Raw genomic sequence first — 26,359 nt, forward strand, 5'->3', positions numbered from 1 at the left:
TTTGGTCCATCCGATGCCGCTAGGTTGCACCTCAGTCTGTTCAGGAGCTCAGTGATGCTCTGGTCCAGATCTGGGATGAAATACCCCAGGACACCATCCGCCATCTCATTAGAAGCATGCCCTGATGTTGTCAGGGATGCATAAAAGCATGTGGGGGCCATACAAACTACTATTACCATTTTGTTGCTGCAATGAAATTTCAGCAAAATGGACTATCCTGCTGCATAATTTTTTCACTTTGATTTTTCGGGGGTGTCTTGAGTTCAGCCCTCTGTGGGTTGATCATTTTAGCTTTTAATTTACAGTGATCATTTATTCTCTGGTAAATTGCTTTTGATTTACAATATGCCTTTTTTGTTAGTAATTACATTGTAATGCACTTCCTTTGTCCGAAGTACTGATAATCAGAGAATGAAGCAATGTATATGCTAAAAATTATTTCTCTAACAACTCAAAGTAAATGTTAAATTTATGTTAAGTACAATGTTGTTGTGAGAAGAATTATGAATTAGTGGTCAATATTCGATGACAACGATGGTGCTGAGTATGATGATTTCTGATTTAATATTATTTAATTTTCAGGATTCAACACAGCTAAAGGGGACCTTGTTCGATCCATCCTCTACCCTAAACCTGTTAACTTTAAACTTCATAGAGATGCCATCAGGTTCCTAATCGGACTTGTAATCATTTCAGTGGTTGGAGTAATTTATATTGCTATTGTGAATACAAAGAATAATGTAAGTTTTTGGTCACATTTTTAATCCATGTCAATGTTCTCTGATAATTGGTCATGGTTAAATGTTCTAAGCAGCTAACTTTAAAAATGTTGAGGATGATATCTGTTCAACAACTGCCCTTAACTAAATGCCACCTTTGGCAGAATACAGGATTTACTGTATACTGGCACACATTGACAATTTGCAATAGCAAATTGGCAGGTAGGAGAGTACCTTACAAACATATTCTTCTTGTATGTAGTGGGACACATTTACATTATGGGGGGGGTGAAAACAGCGAGAGTGAAGACCCCCACCCATTGGACACTGACCATAAATTTCTTCTTTTTAATCAAAACAGCACAATCGACAACTTAGGTTCAATTGATTCTGGTGCATCATGTTAGCTCCACGGTATCACTGTTCAATACTATTATATTACCCAGCGTTAGTTTCACTCATGTAACACTGCATTGCTATGGAAACGGGGGCGATCAGCGATTAATGGGGGCGATCAGCGATTTTTAGCGGGACTGCGACATCGCAGCAGACAAATCTGACACTAAGTGACACTTTTTGCGGACCAGTGACACCAAAACAGTGATCCGTGCTAAAAAATTCACTGTTACTGTATAAATGACACTGGCAGAAAATGGGTTAACACCAGGGGCAATCAAGGGGTTAAGGGTGCTCCTAGGGAGTGTTTTCTAACTGTGGGGGAGTGGATGCACTGGACGAAAATAGAGATCTTGTGTTTCAGCTTAGCTGAAACACAAGATCTCTTTTGCTCCCTGACAGAACAGTGGACTGCCTTGTTTACATATGCAGACTGTCGTTCTGCCTTTGAATGATTGGCGGGTCCTGTCGGCCACTGATTGGCTCCCACTGTGTCCAATCAAAGCGGAATCAGCACTCCAGGGGCACGCACACGCCCCCTAGATCACGTATACAAAATCATGTACATGCATGTGATTTTGCGCAGCCGGGCCGCCCTGCCGCAATATATAAAAGGTGGGAGGTCCGGAACTGGTTAAAAAAATATTAATACATTAAAATAATCAATCAAATCCTGGCACGTTTCTAACTACAATTATTCAAAAATCATTAAAATGCTTCTTACTGAATTACTACCCAGATGAACTAAAATACGCATAAGGATATCATTCAGTCTTGTGTCATGTAAGAAGGTAAAGAACACTTTATTGTGAATACTGCATTTCTTTATTCACACCTAACTATTGCCTTATAGAAGAAAAGGTTTCATTGAGAAAAAAGTTAACACAAATAAATGAGAAAAATGACTATACAGACCTTGTACAAAAATATCAATAGTCAAGGGGCATTTATCAAATTACCAAAAGAAACTTAAAAAACTCTTTACCACCTACAGGAAATCATATCATTATAGAGAAAAGATGTGTTTCACAAATAGACATTCTTTATTATAGGACAACAGCTGTTAACAACATTTAAACCAATGCCCTCAATGCCACCCACAACATAAAGCATAGAAAAAATCCTTTAACATTCATATCACAATGTACTAAATAACTGCTGCATTAAAAATCAAGTTTCTTTACGATTGATTGAGGGACACAGGAATATTAGAAAATCATAGACAATTGGGTTATACTGCTACTTTCAGGAGGTCTGGACACAGGCAAACAAAAAATATGGCCAGCCAGTTTAACCTTGCCAACAACTGTCATTACTGTTTTTTTGGTGTTCCAGCATGTTGGATGTCTTTTCCTAAGCCCTGCTGATGCAAAGATTCCCGGTATGTGTATGGGCATTATTGTGCGCTCCAGACCAAAGTACAGGCAGTCCCCGGGTTACACACAAGATAGGGTCTGTAGGTTTTTTCCTAAGTTGAATTTATATGTAAGTTGGAACAGGTACATTTTTTAGAGTGTAACTCCAGGCAAAAACATTTTTTTAAAGTTTTTTTGGATAGCATAGGGTAGGGTTAACACCCCTGTATGATTTGTTTTGTTGTCTGTATCCCTGTTCAGAAGATTTCACCTTACTTTCTGTCCCTGTAACAATTGGATTTTGAAAATGTTGGGTTGCTGTGGATACAAGGATTGGTGATAAAGCTTCAGTGGAGACACCTTTTTCCCATGAGAACTCTTCCAGGAGTGAATTTCCCTTCCTAGGGGTAGATTTCTCCTCACTTCCTGTTATCTCCCTCTGTTTGTAAGTAGGAGTTGTTTGTAAGTTGGATGTTTGTAACTCGGGAACTGCCTGACTTGTGTCTGTTGCCCGCAGGGTATCATACTAATTCAGAGTTTTACCACTTCCTCTGTAACTCATTCATGGTAAGTCATAGTACAATGTTAACAAATGACACCTTTAGAGCAATGGCTTGGCATATGGTATGACCCAGTCACTGATCGCTCATTGTGGTAAGTCCCTGTACTCCAATTACACATACCATCCAAATTCAGAGCTAGGTCACAGCCTTTAATGTGTCCCAGTTTTTGTTTCCTCACTCAATGACTAACTTATGATTGTGACACAGGCATTATGTTTCAAAATATAAAATCCAAACAGCAGGGGTGTGAATCCATTAGGTGCTGCTGAGCTGCCCACTATTTGAGTTTTTAGGGTTGAGTGCGCAGACAGTGTTCCAAAACCTACTAGCTCTAAACTCTATATAGTGGTCCCTTCTTCTGGTTATGGCCCACTACTTCTGCTGCTGTTCCCCATTTCTAGGAGCAGTTTAAACTGGTCTCCATACTCTCACTCTGCATGATATATATGTTGAGGTTTACATATTATGTTTTTTATCTCTTCTTCTAACTTGACTCCTTATGATGCTTAGCATCCTGAAGACAGCTGAAGCAAAGCCCTTCTACAGAGACTGGATATTCGCTGTATTGCCCTGTAGTTGTTTCTGGTAAATCCATATGCCCCTTGTGGATAATAGCTTTTTGAAGACACTTTTTTCTGAGCTGTATTACCTTGTGGTAAGTTCCTTGGATCCCTTTCTCTTTATCTTATTTTCTTAGGTTAGCTCTAATTCTGATTTGACCTAAGGTATTTGGGGGTTTCATCATGTTATCTCATGGCAGAAGCAGTTAAGCAGTTTGTTTTACCTATATTCTGGAATGCTTATCTCTCTACAACATACAATCTCCCTTTTTAAGGGCCCTCAGGTAATACTTCAAACTCTTCTTTCACATTTCCCTGTTTTTCCATGTCGGTCCTTTTTACTCTTTATGGATTCCTTACATGAACTTGTTTGGTTTGTCCAGATCTCCTTTCCCTGAAGTTAAAGCGATTGTAAAGTCTTGTTTTTTTTTTTTTTTTTAAATAACAAATATGTTATACCTACCCGCTCTGTGCAGTTGGTTTTGCACAGAGTGGCCCGGATCCTTCTCTTCTCGGGTCCCTCTTTGGCTCTCTTGGCCCCACTTTCCTGTTGAGTGCCCCCACAGCAAGCAGCATGCTGTGGGGGCACCCGAGCCGATTCCCAGCTCCCTGTGTCCATTCAGACATGGAGCCGTGACCCAGTCGCGCCCCCTCTCTCTCCTGATTGGCTAAATTAATTTGATTGACAGCAGCAGGAGGCAATCGTGCCGCACTGCTGTCTCAGCCAATGAGAAGGGGAGTCCAAGGCAGCTTAGACACTCCTGCAACATCACTGGATAAAGATGGGCTTAGGTAAGTATTAGGGGATCTGAAGGGGGCTGCTGCAAACAGAAGTTTTTTTCATCTTAATGCATAGGTGCATTAAGATAAAAAAAAGCCCTTCTGCCTTTACAATCCCTTTAAGGCTTAGGTGTGTAGGGATTAACCCTTTTTGTTTTATAGTCCAATGTTGATTTTTGTTATTGGACATTTTTTTTTTTTCTTTAAACTGCCTTGGTTAAACAAAAGCCTACTTGGTTTGTTTTAGTTTACCATTCTTTTAGGTGTCATGTTGTTCAGGTAACTTTTAGAACCATACAGATTCTCTTCTCCGATTGTATGCTGTCCTGGTCTGTAGCTCCGCGTTCTTCCTTTCATCTCTCTCCTTATTTTTTTTAGCATATTGTCTTTTATTGAGTAATTTTCATACTTTACAATAAACAGAAAACAGTGCTTGCAAAAAAGGCTTATTGGTACATAAGCTAGTACAAAGAGCAAATCTAGCACAACAGATTTTTCTATGTCAAAATATTGTATGAACCTCCCTAGGTCACTAATTATCCATGACAAAGGTATCAAATCTCCCAGGATAAAGAGGCCTAAAGTAGATGTTCAACCAGCACCTTACGAACTTTAAACCTACTTGCAGCCACATTCCTAAACTAATCTATCAAGCCCCGTAAAGAAAAAAATCGCTGTACTTATCTGTAGTCGCTTCCATCTGGTCCTAGGCTGAGTTGTCAGTGGCGGCTTCGGTGTGGAGGCATGTGCAGCCAACAACGGGAGCCCAATATTAACTCTATGTGTGACGTCACTTCCCAGGCATTTCCCAGTTGTTGTCGGTTTTCTCCTGCACACAGCATCCGCCGCTGGAGACTGGATCGAATCGGCTTCAGAAAAGGTATGTATAGTAATTTCTTCTTTAAATGGCTAGATAGATTAGATTTAGAATGTGGCTGCGAGTAGATTGGAGTTAGTTAGGTTTTGGATGAACTTCCACTTTAAGGCCCAATGAGAGAATTGATATTTATGTTTTTGGAGACATAAAGGGATTGTTGCACCTTACCCAATATAGCAACCATAATCACTAGCATTTCAGAGAAAAGAAGAAGAAAAAACACAACAACCAAAAGGTATAGCTCATACAATTATATTGGGTTTAGGAGAAATTGTATGGTCTCCAGGAAAAGAAATAAAGGTGACTTATTTGCTAATATTTTGGGCGTCCAGAGTATTTAACAATTGTGATTTAGCATACTATTCCATTTAATGGAAGGAGGACATTAACTGCACTCCTCTCCTTCAAGGTCTTTTCATTATATGGCTCCTGCGTTTGAAAACACCTGTACTATCCAGCCTTTCTTAAAATCATTGTGTAATTATTTTTTATTTCACATTGTTGGATCTCTCAGTGTATTTTACCCACTCCTGAATGTCCCAATTGTCTATGGTATTATAATATTCTTGTATCTCTCAATGGACTATAAAGAAAATTTTTGCACTTACCACAAAATATTTTTCTTATAGTCCATTGGAGGACAATGGTCCTTGGCTTTATGTATTGCTTGCTCACAAAATTGAGACATGATGGTTGGTGGTTGTGTCCAGACCTCCTGAAGGTTGCAGTATATACCAACTGTCTATATTTATATTCTTGTATTATTTCTGTATCCCTCAATTGACTTGTAGAAAAATATTTTACGATGAGTACAAAAATTGTATTTTCTTGCTTAAATATGTAGATTGAAATCTGACAACATGTGGTTACTACAGGTGCATCTCATAAAATGATTGGTCTTTTCACTAGCTGTAAGCCATATACATAAAACTTTATAGAAGGAAATGCTTGAAATATACTCTGTGTGTATAGCATCTATATAAAATATGTGGGTTTCCCTTTTTGAATTGAATTACTGAAATAAGTTAACTTTTTGATGATATTCTAATGTTATGAGATGCACCTGTATATAGGGACACCCAAGCTGGTTTAAAAAAATAAAAAAATCAAAGTTCAATTATTTCCAATGGGTCTAGAAGTGAAGCCACAGCATTTAATGCATATAGATTATAGACTGACTGAAGATCTGCTCTAATCGTGTGTACATTTAATACATATAGAGACTCTCAAATGCACTTGCTGGACTGTGAAGTGGGTTAGAAACCAGATATGAACAATGCATGGGAAATACCACTCCTGCATTATTACTGTATGTACTGGCAATAAATGCATATGCATTTTTTCCACAGTAGAGCTGCCTTTTAAGATATTGACAAAATAAAGAACCTAATGATATTCTTGCTTAGCCTACGCTAGCCCTATACAACAGGGCTGTAACTACCTTTGGTGAATATTTTTTACCTATATCTGGCCAAACAGTCCCAGGAGAAGCCAAGGCTGAATTCACATTGTAATACGTCTTGCAAGACAGTCATTCCCTCTTTCCCTAGAATGAGATCTGCCAAGTGATTGAGCAGGACATAACCCTAAGCTTTAACCTATAAAATAATTTGTACAAATATACTGTACATCCTACCAAAAATGAGTAATGTTATCGGCTATGACTGATGGACCTGCACTTCACATCCATACGCCATCTAGGTCCATACTGGGCAGTAAAGCATAATCGACATTAGCACCACAACAAGATCTGACAAGTGCAACAAGCAACTTAGATCCAAGCAATGTTATCACATGCACAAGTGATAGTGTAATGTAATGTTTCCTGTTGGCTGTGTAATATGTTCCATCCAGCAGAACATGTCTGAAGTGATATCACAATTGGTCCCTAATCAATGATACAGCTACATCCCAAGTGTAAAAACAGCAGCAGTAAACTGAAATTTAGGAAGTACTGATTTCTATAAAATACTGCTGATTTGACAATTGGAATGTAGCTACGTTATTCAGAGCAGCTTTATGAATAGGCAAAATTGTTTGAAATAACATAAAGGAAATTGTATCATTTTTTTACCATTATAAATAAGCTCCTTTGTCCATCCATATTGTAGAACACTCTAATATATATATAAAAATATAAAACTGAATGCTGCAATTTGTTTTTTTGTTTGACCTTCTGTAGGGCTCAACCACCTTCACTGTCCTATGGTGTTTACTTCTTGTAACCGTCAGCATTCCTGCCGCTCTACCAGCCTCTCTCACAATTTGCACATTGTACTCACAAACAAGACTTAAGAAAAATAACATATTCTGTTTAAGTGCACAGAGGATTAATATGTGTGGACAGCTTAACATCATCTGCTTTGATAAAGTAAGAACTGACCCGCAGAACAATTTTGGTCTTCAAATCTTGATCTGTGAAAACATATTTAGGGCTCAACCCTGCATATCTGATTTAATGTTTTTGTATTCATTACCATTTTCATTTTTAAGCCAAATCCTTTTTATGGTATCGCTTTTGTTTAACTTATTCATTTTGTTGAGAAAATCCCTTCTCTTGAAGCAGAATTTATAGAGGGGACTGTCTTAGTGAATGGTAGCTGTGTGCATCACATCTAAATGGAGTTAATAATTTTGGTAAAATGTGTCATACAGCCTAACCATCTTCCCCAGGCTCAGGTCAGCAGGTTTGTTTCAGGTTAGTAGCTGTGTTTTTGCACTTTTAGCCAGAAAGTGCAACAGTAGGGGCCATTTCACATGGGTGTAAAGTCTGGATCCATCTATCAGTTTTTAGGGAAGGATCCAGACTAACCCACAATGCATACAACTTATACAACTTGAATATGTATTTCATATTATTTCAACTAAGAATCCCTGTTTATGTGGCAATACGTTTGATATAAATATGTAAAGGTTAATGCGTGGTTACACCTCTTGAGTATCTATAGTAACTAGATTATTCTTTAATAGGAACAAGAAATTATGTTTTATGTGCTGTAACCCCTTGTACTGTATTTTTGTATTTTCCTGTTAGTAATGTTCACCCTCTGAAAAGCACTTCTGGACAGACAGACAGACAGACAGACAGACAGACAGACAGACATCTGTGTACAGAATATAACAAACAATCTGATATTCTTTTAATACAGACAGGTACCCTGACAGAGGATGGCATGGAACTACGGGGCATTCTTCCCTCAGGAGGATCATTGTAAGTTTAATATTTTATCTTGACTTTGTTTTATGGCAGCTGTTCTGAACTAAGTTGTTTTTTAATGGTTCGTGGTATGGTTTTAGGTACACATCTTGGGGGGTTGATTTTCTAAAGGCAAAGACAGTTTTTTCCCCAATTCTTAGTGAAAGACATAAAGATCTGTAATGTAAGCAATAATACATGATTGATTATTCTTTGCAGAGTGAAGGTTCACCACTCTGGGGAAAATGATCTTGCAATGTGCAAATTCCTATGCAAAGTGAACGGCTTTTCTGCCATAATAAATCAACCCCATGTGTTATTCATGATTCTTTTAGAGAGTTAGGGGGAACTTGAGCTATTGGCTAACATGTACCTAACCAACCAGTTTGCAAAGAATCAGTTGAAGTGTTACTAAACCCAGGAGCCTGCATTCACTATATCTGGTCTTCCACAGTACACAGATCATGGAAATGTAATAGTTTTAGTAAATATAAACTGCTAAATACCTTTTCTCATTGGCAGTTAGAGCAGTCTTGTGACTTCTATCGGTGTCTGGTTAAAGCTTGTAGGAGGAGTTTTCATACTGTTCTGACCCTTAACGCTCTGTCTGGACAGTGCTGATTGGCCCTGTGCTGATCACATGCACTTTCCCAAGGAAAAAAAAAACTCTCTAGCAATACACACCAAACTGAGTGTGTACAGCTTGTCCCCTACCCTCTGTACTATCCGGAGATGAATTGGAGACACTGGAAGAAGGTGAGGATCAGATAAGACAGGATCAAACAGCATTTTTACACAATGCAGAGGATTAACCCCTAACTCACTTATACACATTGAGTATAACAAGCATGCTTTACTGCATTTACAGACTGATTTTACTGTTGTGGGTTTAGTAACACTCTAAAGTGGGGTACACACACAGTAGAAAATCTGCCGAAAATTCCCATCCGAGGTAAAATCGTACGATTTTCGGCTAGTGTGTACACAACTTTCAGCAGCTGATGCCGACATTTTCAACGAAAAAAACGGATGGGACAAACACCAAAATTTTTATCGTCTGTCCCCAGACGACCAATTTTCGTTTAATGTGTATGCAGTACGTCCGTGAAAAATCGGATACGAAATACCGCGCATGATCTGAAGTTGCTAACGACCCAGAAGTCTAGGAACAAATGTCCCCAAAAAAAAAAAATCGGACGAGAAATTTCGTGAAGATTTATGCACTCTCAACTAAAAACGGTTATCAAGAGAGAGAAAAATCAGAGGATATTTCGTCCGATTTCCGTCAAGCGTGTACGTGCCTTAACTAAAATAAGTCTCTTAAAGAGATGTTAATAATCAAGCAGTAAAGGGGTTACTAAAAGAGCGTTGACGAGGACCAAAACAGTTTCATTATGCTTGAGTCCAGTGTAGAATAATTTGCCCAGTATCAAGAGTATTCTGTCTCCTGAAAATTGCATCACAAGTTATATAAATCTTCCATTATAATAGTTAGATTTTACATTGTATAGTTTATAGCATTCTGCTTTATGGGAAATGCTTGCACTGTTTGTGTTTTATAATTATTTATTTACATGATATTATCATATAGTTTTCAGGATGTTCATTGCTTTACACCTGGGAACAACTTGCCTTGGGGTCCACTGTTAGGAGCAATGGTTAGCTGTCACTCTCTCATTGTCCTGGATGGCAAACTACATGGAGACCCGCTTGACCTGAAAATGTTTGAAGAAACAGGCTGGGTAAGGAGAATAAGATAAAATTGTCACTTATAGAAAAAAGCATGGATTATCATGTCTTCCTGAAACTATATAATACATGATAATAAGGCTGTGCATGGGTTAACTGAAGAGGGATAAAATGATTCAGTCATCAGTAACTGTTACACTATAAGTCTTGACAGAATAAATGACAGCATGTCAGTTGTTCCCTTATACAAAATTGAAGAAGCTTTTCATTTGGCTGAGCTTGGAAGGAGATGGTGACAGGTCTTGAAAGTAACAGTGTTACATGAAAGGACAGGCAGTCCCCTGGTTCAGGCATCTGCCCATCGTATAAACAGCTCCTAACTTCAGCTTGTTTAATTAAAAGAGAAGTTATTTTTTGGAATTATACTTACCTAGGTGGATTCAACATCGCTCCGATGCTGCATCTGTCCTCCACTGGCTCTAAGGCTGTGAACCGAGCGACCAAATACCGCTGAACGCTCAGTTCTCAGTGCTTTGTGAGCAGAGAGCTGGTGATTGCAAGTCACTGGCTCTCTGCTCTGAACACCCCCCCCCCTCCTCCCTGCGCTCCCTGCGCTCCCTGCGCTCCCTGGAGTGCTGGGCTGTATAGGGGGTGGGAGTCGCTAGCTCAGGCTCTCAGAAGATCACTGAGAGACTAAGCCGGGTGCCAGTGCTGTTCTAGGAATTTGGGTGGATCCCGACCACATGGTCACAATCTTTCCCCAGCCTGGACCAGCTCTGTGACAACAGCCGACAGCAGGCTTCAGCCCACTGTCTGTTGAAAACGGGTCACAGGACTGCAGGACGAACTGCACTCCTGCTTGTGATCCATAGGAGAAGTACAGCCAAATGAGCTTTAACTCTACTTCTCCTTTAACTTTTCCTAAAAAGACCTGAAAGCTGATTTTTTGTAGAGCTGCACCAGATGTTGCACTCTCCAGTTTTAGTAAATTAACCCCATAGTTTCCTCTGCAACCCAAAAAACGAATGTTTTTCTGCCAATCAAATTCAGGCAGAAAGGGTATCGATAGCAACTGGTATAAAAATCAGAGCGTGAACTGAGGTGTTGTAAAAGTATTAGAGAAGATAATAGAACATTCTTAAAAGTGTATCTAAAGCCATTCACTACTATATCTAATGTTTCAATAGGATTTGGCTTTAGACTTGTGTTCTTATTTTAAACAAAACTGTTTGGTTGATTGGTAATGAGAGTAAAAGTAAAAAAAACAGAACAGTAAGGTTATATCTAGACCACTGTTCCTGATCTTTGCTGACAGTATTATGACAGAAACTGTACCAGGTGACTGGAGGAAAGCTAACTTGATACCTGTATTCAAAAAAGGGCAAAGGCATATCCTGGGAAATTATAGGCCGGTCAGCCTGACGTCAATAGTATGCAGACTTCTTGAGGGGATGATAAGGGACTATATCCAAGAGTTTGCTAAAATCAATAATATCATCAGCAGTAATCAGCATGGGTTTACAAAGGGGCATTCATGTCAAACCAATCTGTTAACATTCTACAAGAAGGTTAGCTGTGAGCTAGATAGTGGGAGACCTATGGATGTGGTGTACCTGAATTTTGCTAAGGCGTTTGATACAGTTCCCCACAAACGGTTGATTTATAAATTAATGGCCACAGGCATTGACCACAAGGTTTGCTCTTGGATACAGAACTGGTTAAAGGGGAGTGTCCAAAGGGTGGTGGTACATAATGCATACTCGGACTGGTCCGAGGTGGTAAGTGGGGTCCCCGAAGGCTCAGTTCTGGGTCCAATTTTGTTCAATTTAGTCATAAATAAGATTGAGGACGGGGTCAGTAGCTTGATCTCAGTTTTTGCAGATGACACAAAATTGAGCAGGGCAATAACTTCACATCGGGAGGCAGAAATCTTGCAGAATGACCTGAACGAAATAACAGAGTGGGCAACTACATGGCAAATGAGGTTTAATGTGGATAAGTGCAAGGTATTGCACTTAGGGACTAATAACGTAAACACAAAATACATGCTAGGGGGGGAACCTCTGGGGGTATCAAAAATGTAGAAAGATCTGGGGGTCTTAGTAGAAGATAGACTTAGCAATAGTATGCAATGTCAAGCTGCAGCTGCCAAAGCTGGCAGAATATTAGCATGCATAAGGAAGGGGATGTATCCCAGAGACAAAACTATAATCCTTCCACTTTATAAATCACTGGTTCGACCACATCTGGAGTATTCTGTCCAGTTCTGGTCACCAGTCCTCAGAAGGGATGTGTTGGAGCTGGAGAGAGTACAAAGAAGGGCAACAAAACGTATTAGGGGATTAGAGGACCTTAATTACGAAGAACGTTTATTAGTGCTTGATTTATTCTCTCTGGAGAAGAGACGCCTGAGAGGGGACATGATAGCAATTTACAAATACCTCAATGGTGATCAGAGCATAGAAAAAAAAATATTCAGTCACAAGTTATACATGAGGACACGACGCCATACAATGCGATTGGAGGAGAAGCGTTTTAACCTCAGGCTATGCAGGAGGTTCTTTACCGTAAGGGCTACAAGACTGTGGAATTCTCTGCCACAAATGGTATTAATTGTGGGGAGTATGGCTACTTTTAAAACACTTTTGGACATACATCTCAAGGATAAAAACATTCAGGGGTATGGGAAATGATTCACACCGACACAGGTTGAACCGGATGGACTATTGTCTTTATTCAACCTCAACTACTATGTAACTATGTAAGAACTCAATGAACCATATTTGGAGGTCTAGGAACCTCCTGAAAGACTGAGATAAGATATGCATTTTATAACAGATATAAAAAGTCAACATAATTGCAAACTCCATTAGATATAAACATGAAAACATCAACACAATTTTTTTTCTATGTTCGGTCTTCTATACTGTATAATTAGCAATTAACAAAATATTTTAATTCTTAAGCATCCCTAAAAGTAATTAAAAATAGAAGTAGACTGCCAGCACTTGACTAGACATACTGATAAGTGTGAATCAAGGGAAAATATGGAGAGGAAACAACCGATCACGTGCAGGGGAATTTAAAAAAATGGAACTTCCTGTATATATACTTGGATATTTAAGGTAAACACATATTTAATCCATGGCACGTGATTGATTTTTCTCCTCATACTTATGCAAATCATGCACATTGTGTGAGAAGCTTCCTGAAAAAGCTGTACACACAAAAATACAAAATTACAGAAAACAGAAAAAAAAAAAAAAGTTTGTTGTACTGGAACAAGAACTTGTATAGCTAAAAGCCATTAAATTAAAACAGAAAAAAAAACATTTACTAAAAGGTCCAGTAGATGGCGATAGAGATCCATGAAATAAATAAATCATATTTGTATAGACATGATAAAACATGTAAAATGAAAAAACCCTAAAGAATATTATGCATGTCTCCACTCAACCTCTGAAGAGCAAGCAAAGCAAAAAAGTGCTAACTAAAGCCCACTAGATGACAACTGAAATAAAATATATATAAAATATATATATGTATTTTTATCATGTACCTGAACCTGTTCACAGACTATGCACACAAGCATTAACATTTATTTACTAACAGTAAAAGCACTTTAAAAACACTCATTCACCTCTGCAGTTATAGACATTATGTGGGCTGATAGCCTCTTATATGACAGCATAATAACAGGTCTTCTTTAATGAGACCCCCTAATGTCACCTATTGACCTCAGTTAAGCTGATTAAGTTCTACATAACATAGCTGTCTGGACTGCGGATCCTAGCTGCACCCCACTTTGATCGTTGGGACTGTTTCCTCACCTGAGTGGTTCTCCCTTTTCTCTATCGATTTACATAGCATAAGCTGATTAAGCACAGATCACGTTTGATTAGATTCTTACCTGTCCTCAACTCCTGGGAAACGCATGACATCGGTAGTTGGGTTGGAGGGAGGGGTGTGATACCTTTGCTAACTTTACAGTGATCTGTAGCTCAGTCTCTCAGCAACTGAAAAAAAAAGGTGTATCTCTGCGCTGTGTTGGTGGGGCAGCTGACACAGATAAGTAATATACCAAACTTATAAATAATATTAAGAAAAAGTGTGTAGCGCCAAAAGTAAATGAACAACAATGAAATGTGAGTACTGTGTTATAAAATTACAACACATTTAAATAAAGTCCATAAAGTGCTAAAGTGAAAAAAATGTATTTATATAAGTCTAGTCTTGAATGAAAATCAACAATAAAAAACAATATAGTGAAAAATATAGATTTATATGCTCAGTCCCATGATAGGATCAGCAGTATAAACTTATTGGTGAATGCAATAAAGTTCAGTGCAGAGATGTGAACAAATAATTGGTGATAACTTGAAAAGTGACAAAGTGATCCAGTACAGTGCTCCATAATCATCCACGACCACACCCCTGTGAAATGGACACTCCCCGGAAAAGCTGGCTGCCGTTACAGCAGCAAACGCTCACTCAGTGTAGATCCACCATCTGTTGTGAGGAAGGCTGTTCAGCAATCCTCACCATCCAGATGTAGCTGTGATAAATAAAGCTCACCGGGAGCCAGATGAAGTCTCCATAGTGTAGTATTGATTGGATTTGTACGTTAAAAGCCAAAATAAAATAAATCATAAAACCATATGACAATGGGTGCCACTAACGACCCGGTATCGGATAGTGGCCTGACGTCAGCACTAGTGTCTCCTCATGGAGCTCCAGATGGTGATAATGGGTATCGCTACATGCTAGTGCCAGGCCACAATGCTAAGGATTTCCCCCCCAGGAGGTGAGTGAGCTTGGGTCCAGAGGCAGATGAAGCAGGTAGGGATCATCAGAAGCATAGTCAGTAAAGCCAAAGTTTAATAACAAGAGCCTGCAGGTTGAGATCAAGTAGAAGCATAGTTGAGGAATAAGTCAAAAATCGGTAACAAAAAACTGTGAAGATACGGATGGCAACAGGAGCAAAAGGGGCAAGATATTGGCTGAAAAGGAGCATAAAATCTGGCAAACAAGAAGTGCAGAGACATGGCTTAAGTTAGGAGGTTAATGGGAGGAGCAAAGGGTTCACAGTTCACCAGAAGTAAGACTCAAACACATTTGTCCAAGGAAACAGGCAGGGAGCTGATCAGCATCTCAGTTGGCACAGTGAGAAGAAACACAGCCAAACACTGCAGAGGTTCAAGGTTCAAATCCAGATCCTGACAGTACTCCCCTGCTACCAAGGTGACCAGGTTTGTGAGTAAACCACTGGTGGTATATTTTTGTCAATCTGGGAGCATGAACATTCTGCTCTGGTTCCCAAGAATTTTCCTCTGGTCAATACCCTTCTCATTGAATCAGATACTGTAATTTGTTCCTAAAGATCCTGGAATCAAGAATTTGTTCAACCACAAATTCCTCTTCATCATGTACCTCAACAGATGGAATAGAGACCAACTTGCTTGTCTAGAATTAATTTTATTTTTTTATGATCAGTGATAACTGTTACAGAATGATTAGCTTCTTCCAGAAGTTCCAGCAGATGCCTCTATTCCGAAAAGGCTTCCAGTTGTTCATTCTTCATATCATAATTACTTTCAGCTGAAGAAATTAAATGAGAGAAAAAAAGAAAAGTATGAAGCAAAATCTTTTCAGCTATTTGCAGAATAGAATAGCTCCCACAGCAGAATCTGAAGCATCCACTACATGATAAAAGGCAGTTCAGGATCAGGATGTACCTTTATTGGTGCAGAAGTTAAAAAAGTCTTTAGCCTACTAAATGCAGGCTGTGCCTCAGGGGACCACACAAATGGCATCACCTTACAGAATTTTCTGTAGAAGTTGGCAAATCCAACAAATCATTGTATCTCCTTAAGTTTGGTAACAAATGGTTGAAGATTGGGATCAATCAGAAGTGTAGACGAAGGAACAAGCCAAAAAGTTGGTAACAAATTGTTGTAAACATACAGATGCAAGCAGGAACAAAAGGAGCAAAGGGTTTACGGTTCACCGGAAACAAGATACAAAGCAAGTTTGTCCAAAGAATCAGGCAGCACAATGTCCAGCATCTCAGGTGGTAAAGCGAGAAGAGAAACAGCCCGACAACACAGAGGTTCCATGTTCAGGTCTGGATCTTGACACTCTAGCTATTAATCAATAATAATTTCTAGCTTTGCCAGTTTGTAATAGCAATGAATTGCTACTACATATTCACCAGTGTGATATGGCTCTAAAGGAAGTCTAAACACACAAACAAGGGAGGAGTTTTAATGTTCCCGGACTTGGGCTTTAATAATAGCATTCAATGCCAAGCTGCGGTTTCCAAAGCAAGAAAAGTCCTTGCTTGCATTGAGAGGTATTATTTTGCCCCTGTACAAATCATAAGTAAGGCCTCATCTGGAATATGCAGATCGGTTTTGGGCACCAGTTCTCAAAAAGGATATCGGGGAACTGGAGAAAGTGCAGAGAAGAGAGACCAAACTGATAAGAGGCATGGAGGAGCTCCGCTATGAGGAAAGATTAGAGGTGCTGAATTGATTGTCTCTTGAGAAGAGGAGATTAAGGGGGGATGTGATCATAATGTATAAATACATAAGTAGTGGCGTCACTAGGGTGGGGCCAGAGGGGGCCATGGCCCCACCAAAATTAGTCTGTGCCCCCCCCCCATGTGCCCCCCCAATTAATTATGGACATAGTTGCCAACAGTCCCGTTTTTCTGTCTGTCTCCCGGGAAAAGTCCCAGGAAATTGGCTTTATCCCTGACCTGTGGTCACTGACACTGCGATAGCTGAGGAGAATATCTAGCTGCGGTATCTCTCTCATGCTAGCTGGTCACTTCCTTGTGTACAGTGGAGAGGGGAGGGGCCTCTGACCCAAGCAGCTAATCGGCTTCTCTCTTCAGTGCACAATCAAAGCAATTTACTTGTACACTGAAGCCGATTAGCTGGCCGGTCCGAGGCCCCTCCCCTCTCCCCTGTACACAAGGAAGTGACCTGCTAGGCAGAGGGAGATCCCACGTGGGCACCACAGAGCTCAGCTGCTGCTTGTCCCCTCAGCTCTGAGCTGACACAGACGTGCAGGGGGAGATGCAATGCTGCAGGCACCACAGCACAGTTGGCAGGTGAGATAATTTTATATTTTGACCACAGATACTAGTGAGTTCAATTTACATTATGACAGACTAACCCTCTAGCTTGCCCTCCCCCTCAGCTATGCAAGGTTGGTGATGGGATCCCCCTTGTTAGTCTGCCCACAATCGCTGCCATCATCCCCTAGTCTTCTTCTGGGTACAGTGACTTCTATTTTCAGCCATTGGTCGGCCATCTGCACACGTGCACTTTTTTTGCCCCAGGACCTGGCTCTGTCCTTATCATCTTACAGATGGGTCAGCAGTTTTCACTGCATTGCACATCAACATAAACACTTGATAGAAGACACAGGTTTTTCCTAAAAGACAATGATAAAGTCTCTTCTACCAAAAAAAAAAAAAAATAGGTAACTACTACATTTACTTTCAGTTTCACTTTAACCACTTGCCGACCGCCGCACGACTATTTACTGCGGCGGTCAGCCCCTCACAGGCAAAGAGACGTAGTACTACGTCCCTAGCCTGTGAGGGTCTCGGGAGCGAGCGCGCGCCGCCGGAGGCGCGCTTCCACTCCCGCACGGTTACAGACCCCCCCCCCCCGCGCGTGACTGGCGGACCCGATCGTCCGCCGGTCACTCGCGATCGTCGGTGGAGAGGGAGAAAGGCAGGCGGCTGATGTAAACAAGCCGCCTGTCATTCTCCCCTGTGTAGGAATAGTGATCACTATGTAGGACCGTTGATCACTGTTCCTACACCTCAAGCCACAGCCAATCACAGTTAGAATCACGCCCCTAGGGACACACATAACCCCTCCCTCTCAAAAAAAGTTAACCCCTTCACTGCCAGTGTAATATTACAGTAACAGTGCATATTTATAGCACTGATTACTGTAGTAATGTCACTGGTAACCCCAAAAGTGTCAAAAATGTCAGTCAAGGGTTTGATCTGTCCGTCGCAATGTCGCAGTACCGCAAAAAAAATTGCAGATCGCCGCCAGTACGCGTTAAAAAAAAAAACAACAAAAATGACAAAAATCTTTCCCTTTGTTAGTAAACGCGATAACTTTTGCGCAAACCAATCAAAATACGCTTTTTGCGATTTTTTTTTTTTTTACCAAACATATGTAGCATAAAACAAATTGGCCGAAAATGTTAAAATAATTAGATTTTTACATTTTTTTGGGGGTTCATTTCATATAAAAAAATGTGAAAAATATTGTTATTTTTGCAAAATTGACGCTTTTTTTTGTTTATAGCGCATGATCAAAAAATCGCACAGGTGATCAAATACCACCAAAAGAAAGCTCTGTTTGTGGGAAAAAAAGGACGTAAAATTCGTTTAGGTACAGCGTTGCATGACCGCGCAATTGTCCGTTAAAATCACGCAGTGCCGAATCACAAAATAGGCCCTGGTCAGGAAGGGGGTAAAATCTTCCGGGGCTTAAAGCGAGGTTCCGGGCACAAAAACTATTTTTTTTTTGTGCCCCTCCGCTAGGTAGAGCTCACCTGAAAAGGAATTGGATAGTTATTTTTATTTTTTTTGTTTACTCGCCTTTTTATTGAAGATCGTAAATACTCACCTCTGACTGCTTCCTCCCTCGGAGCCGCGGCTCACCCCGTCACTTCCTGCCTCGCGATGATTCCTGGGAGCTAAACGTCATAGCTCCCAGGAATCAATGCGACGGCACCGGCCCCGCTCGTCATTTCCGGGCGACGCCGCATTCCCCTGCTAAACAGCTTCTGGGCATGCCCAGAAGCTGTTTAGGAATGCGGCGCCGCACCGGAAGTGACGAGAGGGGCCGGTGCAGTGCATTCTGGGACACGAAGACGCGGAAGAAGACAGAGAAGAGGACCGCGCCGGCTTCAGCTGCCCACAACAGAGATGGAAACGCTGTGGAAGAAATTTTCTAAGTAAGTATTTCTTCTAAAAGGTAAGTGCGAACCGGGACAGATCAGAGGCTAGCCATTGTGGAATGTGCTAGCCCTGACTGTCCCGGGGGTATGTTCAGCAAAAAATCATTTCTGTGCCCGGAACTCCGCTTTAAGTGGTTAAACCAGAAAACCAGGCAAGTAGCTAGCTACAGAATTGGAATATGTGAAAAGTTCCAACAGCCTGTAATTCTCTTCAGCCAACCTTGTTAACCAGACAGCCTGGCCACATACCTGGTTTCCTGTGTCACCTGCCTGCTTATTGGACAGAGGTGATCATGCTGCTTTTTTGACCAGTGACCAGACATAAAGTAGATTTACTGCAAACCTCGTCACTAAAATTTCTGTAAGATTTAATATTGATATAATTAAAGAAAAAAAAGTTGTTTTAAATCTTGTTAAATTTGCACCTTTTGGGATCTTTCACATGGCAATCTCTCCAGCTGTCAGTTCTTCAGGCGGACCTGATTGGATAGTCTATGCATTCCTATGGACTTGCAAGTGAAAATGGATTTGTATCAATTTACACCTATCTACCTCTGGGTCTGATCGGCCCACTCTAAAAAAAAGAAAAAAAAATGGAGAAGGACTGCATCCTCTTTCATTTGGACGGATCGGATCTGAGGCAGCCGAGTGTAAACGGACAGCGGAGTCTGTTTACACTCAGCGCCTCCTATAGCGCAGAGAAGGGTCTGTGCCTGCCCACTCTTCATAAATTGAGGGGATACAGACCTGTCATCTGTCCACTGTGCTCTGATCAGCAGGGGATCAGCTCATAGATTCCTTGCTGATCAGAATGGAAGGCGTCCGTGTGAAAGGGCCCTTTATTAAAAGATGCAGCCATGAAGGATCTTTTTTTGCCAGCTCCTGCTATGAGGTGTCAACTGTCACCCAGATGTGCTCCTGTGTTGTCACCTTATTACATATGACCCTGGTGAAAACTACAAACAGCCATGATGTCACATATTCACCTTCACTATTATTGTGGACTCATTCACATTTACATAGATTTTATATAATTTATATTTTTATATAGCGCTGCTAGTGTGATCTTATTTAGATTGAGCAATTTTGCACCTATGTGATTAATATTTTGGTTTAATAGCAGCAGCTTGTTTTTCTCTTTTAAGAGTTTTATACTACACACTGACTTTTTGGTTCTAATTGGTATAGCGCTGGGTGAGTGGGCATAATTTTTTATAATTACACCTACTCCTTTTCTGAGCTAGTAATAGTTCATGTTTATGCGTTTTTGATGCCCATTTTCAGGAATATTAAATGTTTATACGTTTGATGCCCATTGTTTCTTGACAGTGGGCATCGAATGCATAAACATGAAATATTCCTGACAGTGGGCATCAAACGCATAAATATGAAATATTCCTGGCAATGGCCATCAGTCATGAATAATTCATGTTTATGCGTTTGACCCTTTTCAAGAATATTTTATGTTTATGCGTTTTGATGCCCATTGTCAGGAATATTTAATGTTTATGCGTTTTATGCCCATTGTTAGGAATATTTAATGTTTTCATGTTTATACACTTGATGCCCATTGTTAGGATATATAAAGTGTATGCATTTATTGCTCTTGCTCATTGACAAGTTATACCAAGGTAATGCAACTGCTCATTGGCATGAGTATTCGTGTGTGTGTGTGAATGTGACACACATACACACACACACACACACACAATTTGTCCTATTATACTTAGAGTATTTTACCATAGCGTTTTGTGTTAATTATTCTTATTTATCAATGGTCGTGGACCTCGTGTGTATACGTTTTTTTTATTTTTTATGGTGATGTTTTGATAATGCACATTTATTAGGGTGTGTGATAATGTGGTTCCAATTTAGTTAGTTTAGTTGATTGCTGGTTGGTAGTGCAACTACATTTTACCAATAACATACAGTATGTCAATGATCATGATGTCCAGGGATCTGTAGTTGTTTTTGGTGTTAATGTATATTGCACAAATAAAACAAAGGTGAATTTGTAACAAGACCTCTGGATTGCATTCTATTATTGAGATGTATATATGTGTAAAGTCGCATTTTATAGCTGGCCCCCCTACTTTTATCCCTGTCCCCCCATGTGCCCCCCCTAAATATGAAAGCTGGAGATGCCACTGTACATAAGCTGTACATATAGTGAACTTGGTGCTGAGTTATTCACTTTAAGGTCATCACAGAGGACAAGGGGGCACTCTTTACATCTAGAGGAAAAGATATTTTGTCTCCAAATATGGAAAGGTTTTTTCACAATAAGAGCTGTGAAAATGTGAAATAGACTCCCTTCAGAGATGGTTCTGGCCTGCTCAGTAGATTGCTTTAAAAAAAGGCCTGGATTCTTTCCTAGGTGTACATGATATAACTGGGTACTAATATTTATAGGTAAAGTTGATCCAGGGAAAATCCGACTAGTGTATAGGCTGTCTTAAGGGAGAAAATCCAAAAAGTTTTTCAAACCCAAAATATGTGAACATACCAGATATGGCTTATATTCCAAATACAGAGATACAGTATATTTTTGACTACAGTTATGAACTGTGCAAAAGTGACTGCAGGTTCACCAGGTAATGGTTTCCTGTATGTCCTTGACAGTTAAATTGGCACAGTCTGGTAATTAGACCCTTGCAAATGTGTCAGATAAGTTCTGACTCACGTAAATAGTTTGTTAATCTCCAATGGTATCTTAAAATACCAATTTGGATGTAAATAAAAGTTCTGAGACTTTTTAAGAAAAAAAGGCATACCAAAGCTGTTTTGTGTTGAAGAATTTTAGGCCACTGTTTCAACACAAAAGGAGGTATTTGAAGTATGTATGTACAGAAACTAAAAATCTTCACAGCTGTGGGAAAATTGACTTATCTTTGGTTAGCAGCAGACAGCAGGAGTAGGGATGATAGAACTTTTCAAAAATTCGGTTCGACCAGAACACCCGAACTTCCCGAAAGTTCGACGGATTTCAGAACCCCATTGAAATCAATGGGACCCTAACTTCGGTAATCAAAAAACACCATTTTGAAGCCCTAAAACCCAATAAATGCCCCTAAAAAGTGCCTAGGGTTCTGGTTCATGCCCCAGGGACTATTAATCACACAAAAAAAGTTCTTAAAAATTTTCATTTTTGATAGAGAGCCAATTATTGAAAAAATTATTGAAAAAAAAAAGAAATTTCTTTGGATTTCGTGTCTGGGGGGTCGAAAAAGTGTACCTGTGAAGTTTCAGCTCTGTAGCATGTCCAGAACCAGAAAAAAAAAGTTTGTTTGTATTAGAATTAATATAGAACAGGATAGTGGCTCCGCTATTTTCACATCTTGCAGGTTTAGTAACAGGCATTTTTTTGGGCATTTTTTGGGGGTCTTTGGAGCCAGGCATAACATCAGAACTTCTGTTTAGGGGTATATATACACACACACATGTATGTATATATACACATACACATATATAGGTGTGAAAGTAGCAGAACACTATGCTTGCGCTAATGAAATAATTAACACCCATATGGCTTCTCTGCTATAACACCTATATATGTGTATGTGTATAAATACATATAAGTGTGTGTGTGTGTATATATACCCCTATACAGAATTTCAGATGTTTTGCCTCCCTCCAAAGACCCCCAAAAAATGCCCCCAAAAAAACACCTGCTGCAAAAACACACCTGGGCGTTTTTGTAGCTAACGTTTTTTGGGCATTTTTTGGGCTTCTTTGGAGGCAGGCATAACATCTGTACTTCTGTGTAGGGGTATATATACACACACACATGTATGTGTATATACACATACACATATATAGGTGTGAAAGTAGCAGAACACTATGCTTCTCTGCTAAAACACCTATATATGTGTATGTGTATAAATACATATAAGTGTGTGTGTGTGTATATACCCCTATACAGAAGTTCAGATGTTATGCCTGCCTCCAAAGACCCCCAAAAAATGCCCAAAAAAACGCCTGCAACAATGCACCTGGGCGTTTTTTTTTTTGGCGCAGGCGTTTTTTGGGCATTTTTTGGGGGTCTTTGGAGGCAGGCATAACATCTGTACTTCTGTGTAGGGGTATATATACACACACACATGTATGTATATATACACATACACATATATAGGTGTGAAAGTAGCAGAACACTATGCTTGCGCTAATGAAATAATAAACACCCATATGGCTTCTCTGCTATAACACCTATATATGTGTATGTGTATATATACATACATTGTGTGTGTATATATACCCCTACACAGAAGTACAGATGTTATGCCTGCCTCCAAAGACGCCCAAAAAATGCCCAAAAAAACGCCAGCTACAAAAACGCCCAGGTGTGTTTTTGCAGCAGGCGTTTTTTTTGGGCATTTTTTGGGGGTCTTTGAAGGGAGGCAAAACATCTGAAATTCTGTATAGGGGTATATATACACACACCCTTTTATGTATTTATACACATATATAGGTGTTATAGCAGAGAAGCCATATGGGTGTTAATTATTTCATTAGCGCAAGCATAGTGTTCTGCTACTTTCACACCTATATATGTGTATGTGTATATATACATACATGTGTGTGTGTATATATACCCCTACACAGAAGTACAGATGTTATGCCTGCCTCCAAAGATGCCCAAAAAATGCCCAAAAAAATGCCAGCTACAAAAACGCCCAGGTGTGTTTTTGCAGCAAGCGGTTTTTTGGGCATTTTTTGGGGGGTCTTTGGAGGGAGGCAAAACATCTGAAATTCTGTATAGGGGTATATATACACACACACTTATATGTATTTATACACATACACATATATAGGTGTTATAGCAGAGAAGCCATATGGGTGTTAATTATTTCATTAGCGCAAGCATAGTGTTCTGCTACTTTCACACCTATATATGTGTATGTGTATATATACATACATGTGTGTGTGTATATATACCCCTACACAGAAGTTCAGATGTCATGCCTGACTCCAAACATGTCCTCAAAAAAGCCCTATAAACGCCTGCAACAAAAAGCAGGGTGACAGGGGCAAAGCCACTATCAGTTTCTATAAGTGAAACGATCTTTTCTCTATAGCAGTCACCCTGAAATGGAAGGGTTTTGTCACCCTGCCATAGCAGTCAGAGTCAGTTAACCCTACACTACACTACGGTTCCCCTTACACTTAACACTTTCCCTACAGAAACTAGATTATTAAATCTAACTATAGTGGAAAATAGTACTCTAACTACACTAGATATCCCTTTCCTCACACTAATAATTGCTAAATGACACTTTGAGAGCAGAAGTAACAGAACTGCTTCCACTCTCTTCCACAGCCCTGTATTAAAATGGTAGAGATTTGGCGGGGCTATCTTATATACTGGGGGGCGTATTCACTAATGATTGGCCTCTGGACCCCCTAGTCACTCCAATCACATTCCTAGCATTCTCCTGCCCCCTCAATTGGCTTTTACTGATAGTTCTGGTCCAATCACAGGCTTTTAAAGCCCAGTTCCTGTCCCATTGCATTTTGGTCGGTTCTGGTTGCCGAATTTCGAACTTTTTCAGCAAAAAGTTCGGAATTCGGCTGAACCTCGAACAGTCAATGTTCCGGTCGAACGGATGGTCGACCAGAACCGTTCGATGATCCCTAAGCAGGAGTCAACCCTGGCCTATGTCTCTGCAGGTTACTAGTAAATTGTGAGTTTGCAAACTGCTTGCCAGTCACTGTTAAACCAAATATTAGAGTGTAGGTCCCTGGCAGTTCAATTCCTCCTTTCCATCTCTATGGACAATAATGTACATCCATGGTGATCTTAGTGCACAACTAAAACAATTTTTGTACTCAGTTACTGCCTGTATACCTAGGTACATACAGTAACTGATTCAGTATGAGGTCTGTAGCAAGCCTAACCAACTATAAAGTGGGATAGGCAATGCATCCATATGAGCATATATGTAGCCAAGACCAGATTACCATAACAGCAGGCACACAGATTTGACGCCTGAAATAACCCTAACCTGCTAGGATCTCCACTTCTACACACTGCTATCCTGACAATGTGTAAATAACTGTATCCCTCGTTTGGCAGGATGGGGCTATAAGAAATGGTCTTCCCCAAACAGGATAATGCAACCTGTAGGTAATTAGGAGAACCAGAACCTTTTCTAAGGGGAAGAGTGGGCTATATAATAAAGTTGGCAGTGTCTCCATCCAGAACAAGGCCTCTGAGCAAAGGAATTCCCTTCCTTTAGAAATGATCAGCAATGTATATAAAGTAATTGGGAGCAGATGAACTACTGCAAACAGCATAAAACATTATTCATAAGTATATAAATGCACACCAGTATGGAAGTAAGACAAGGCTTATATGAGAAAAGATTAACAGCAGTACATACAGCTAATGTACAAACATGTATTATCAGTAAATGCCCAACAAGAGTTCTGATGAAATTGTGCACATATAGCTGGGTATATATGGTTATTACTAAAGATACCTCCAAATGAATGTTGCAGCTCACTTTGCAGGGGCCTCTCTGAGTATGATAACAAGGCAGCATGTGTCCTGGTGCCAGACACCTGAAGATACCATCAAGGGTGATGGGGTGATCATTCCAACTTTTGTCCAAACGGCCTGGAAAGCAGATTTCTCCACGGTGGCACTAATACTCAAAGTGAGCCTATCTACTCTGTGTTTTAGTGCCCAATCTGTCATTCAACCAGACCTCTGAGTGCCAGAAGTGACCTTTAGATGCATAACCTGGCTCAAGCCTATGTTGGTTATTGAGCCTTGAGCTAAAACTAGCTTTAAAATCCCATACCAGAAGGGATATAAACTCTATCACAATAAACAGGTTCACCGCAGAGGCGTAACTAGAACATTCAGGGCTCCGATGCAAGAAACCATAAAGGGCACCCTGACCCCCGACCAGGAGTCTTTCCTTTGAGCCCGGTGGAGGACTGTCACCTTTGCGACCCTGGTAATTCTGCCACTGGTGTTAGTAGTTTTTTTTATTTTTGTTTTATTTCTTCACCATTTTATTTTTTTAATTTTTTTACTTTCTTTTTTACAATTTTTTTTAAGAGCCCTGGTGGGGGGGTGGGGGGTTTGGTGAAATATCAGGTGTCTAAACAGGCCTCTGATGTTTCATCTTTAAACAAAGAAAAAAGATTGAGGATACAGCTCTCAATCTCCATCTCTGCAGCCTCAGCTACACAGAATGAATGGACAGGAATAGCTCTGTA

General features: G+C 40.0%; 1 protein-coding gene across 2 annotated transcripts in view; it reads left to right on the top strand.

Moving 5' to 3' along the window:
- LOC309551106 (putative cation-transporting ATPase 13A4) overlaps nucleotides 1-26,359 on the top strand; it is a 159,501-nt gene that overhangs the window by 39,083 nt on the left and 94,059 nt on the right. For both annotated transcript variants that reach the window (XM_082251552.1, XM_082251553.1), the window contains 4 exons: nucleotides 583-740; nucleotides 7,433-7,621; nucleotides 8,400-8,461; nucleotides 10,038-10,188. In XM_082251552.1, coding sequence (XP_082107678.1) covers nucleotides 583-740; nucleotides 7,433-7,621; nucleotides 8,400-8,461; nucleotides 10,038-10,188 — 560 coding nt within the window. The remainder of the gene's footprint in view (nucleotides 1-582; nucleotides 741-7,432; nucleotides 7,622-8,399; nucleotides 8,462-10,037; nucleotides 10,189-26,359) is intronic.

Source organism: Pelophylax lessonae, assembly GCF_965119305.1.
Source record: "Pelophylax lessonae genome assembly, chromosome: 3".
NCBI classification, from domain to species: Eukaryota; Metazoa; Chordata; class Amphibia; order Anura; family Ranidae; genus Pelophylax; species Pelophylax lessonae.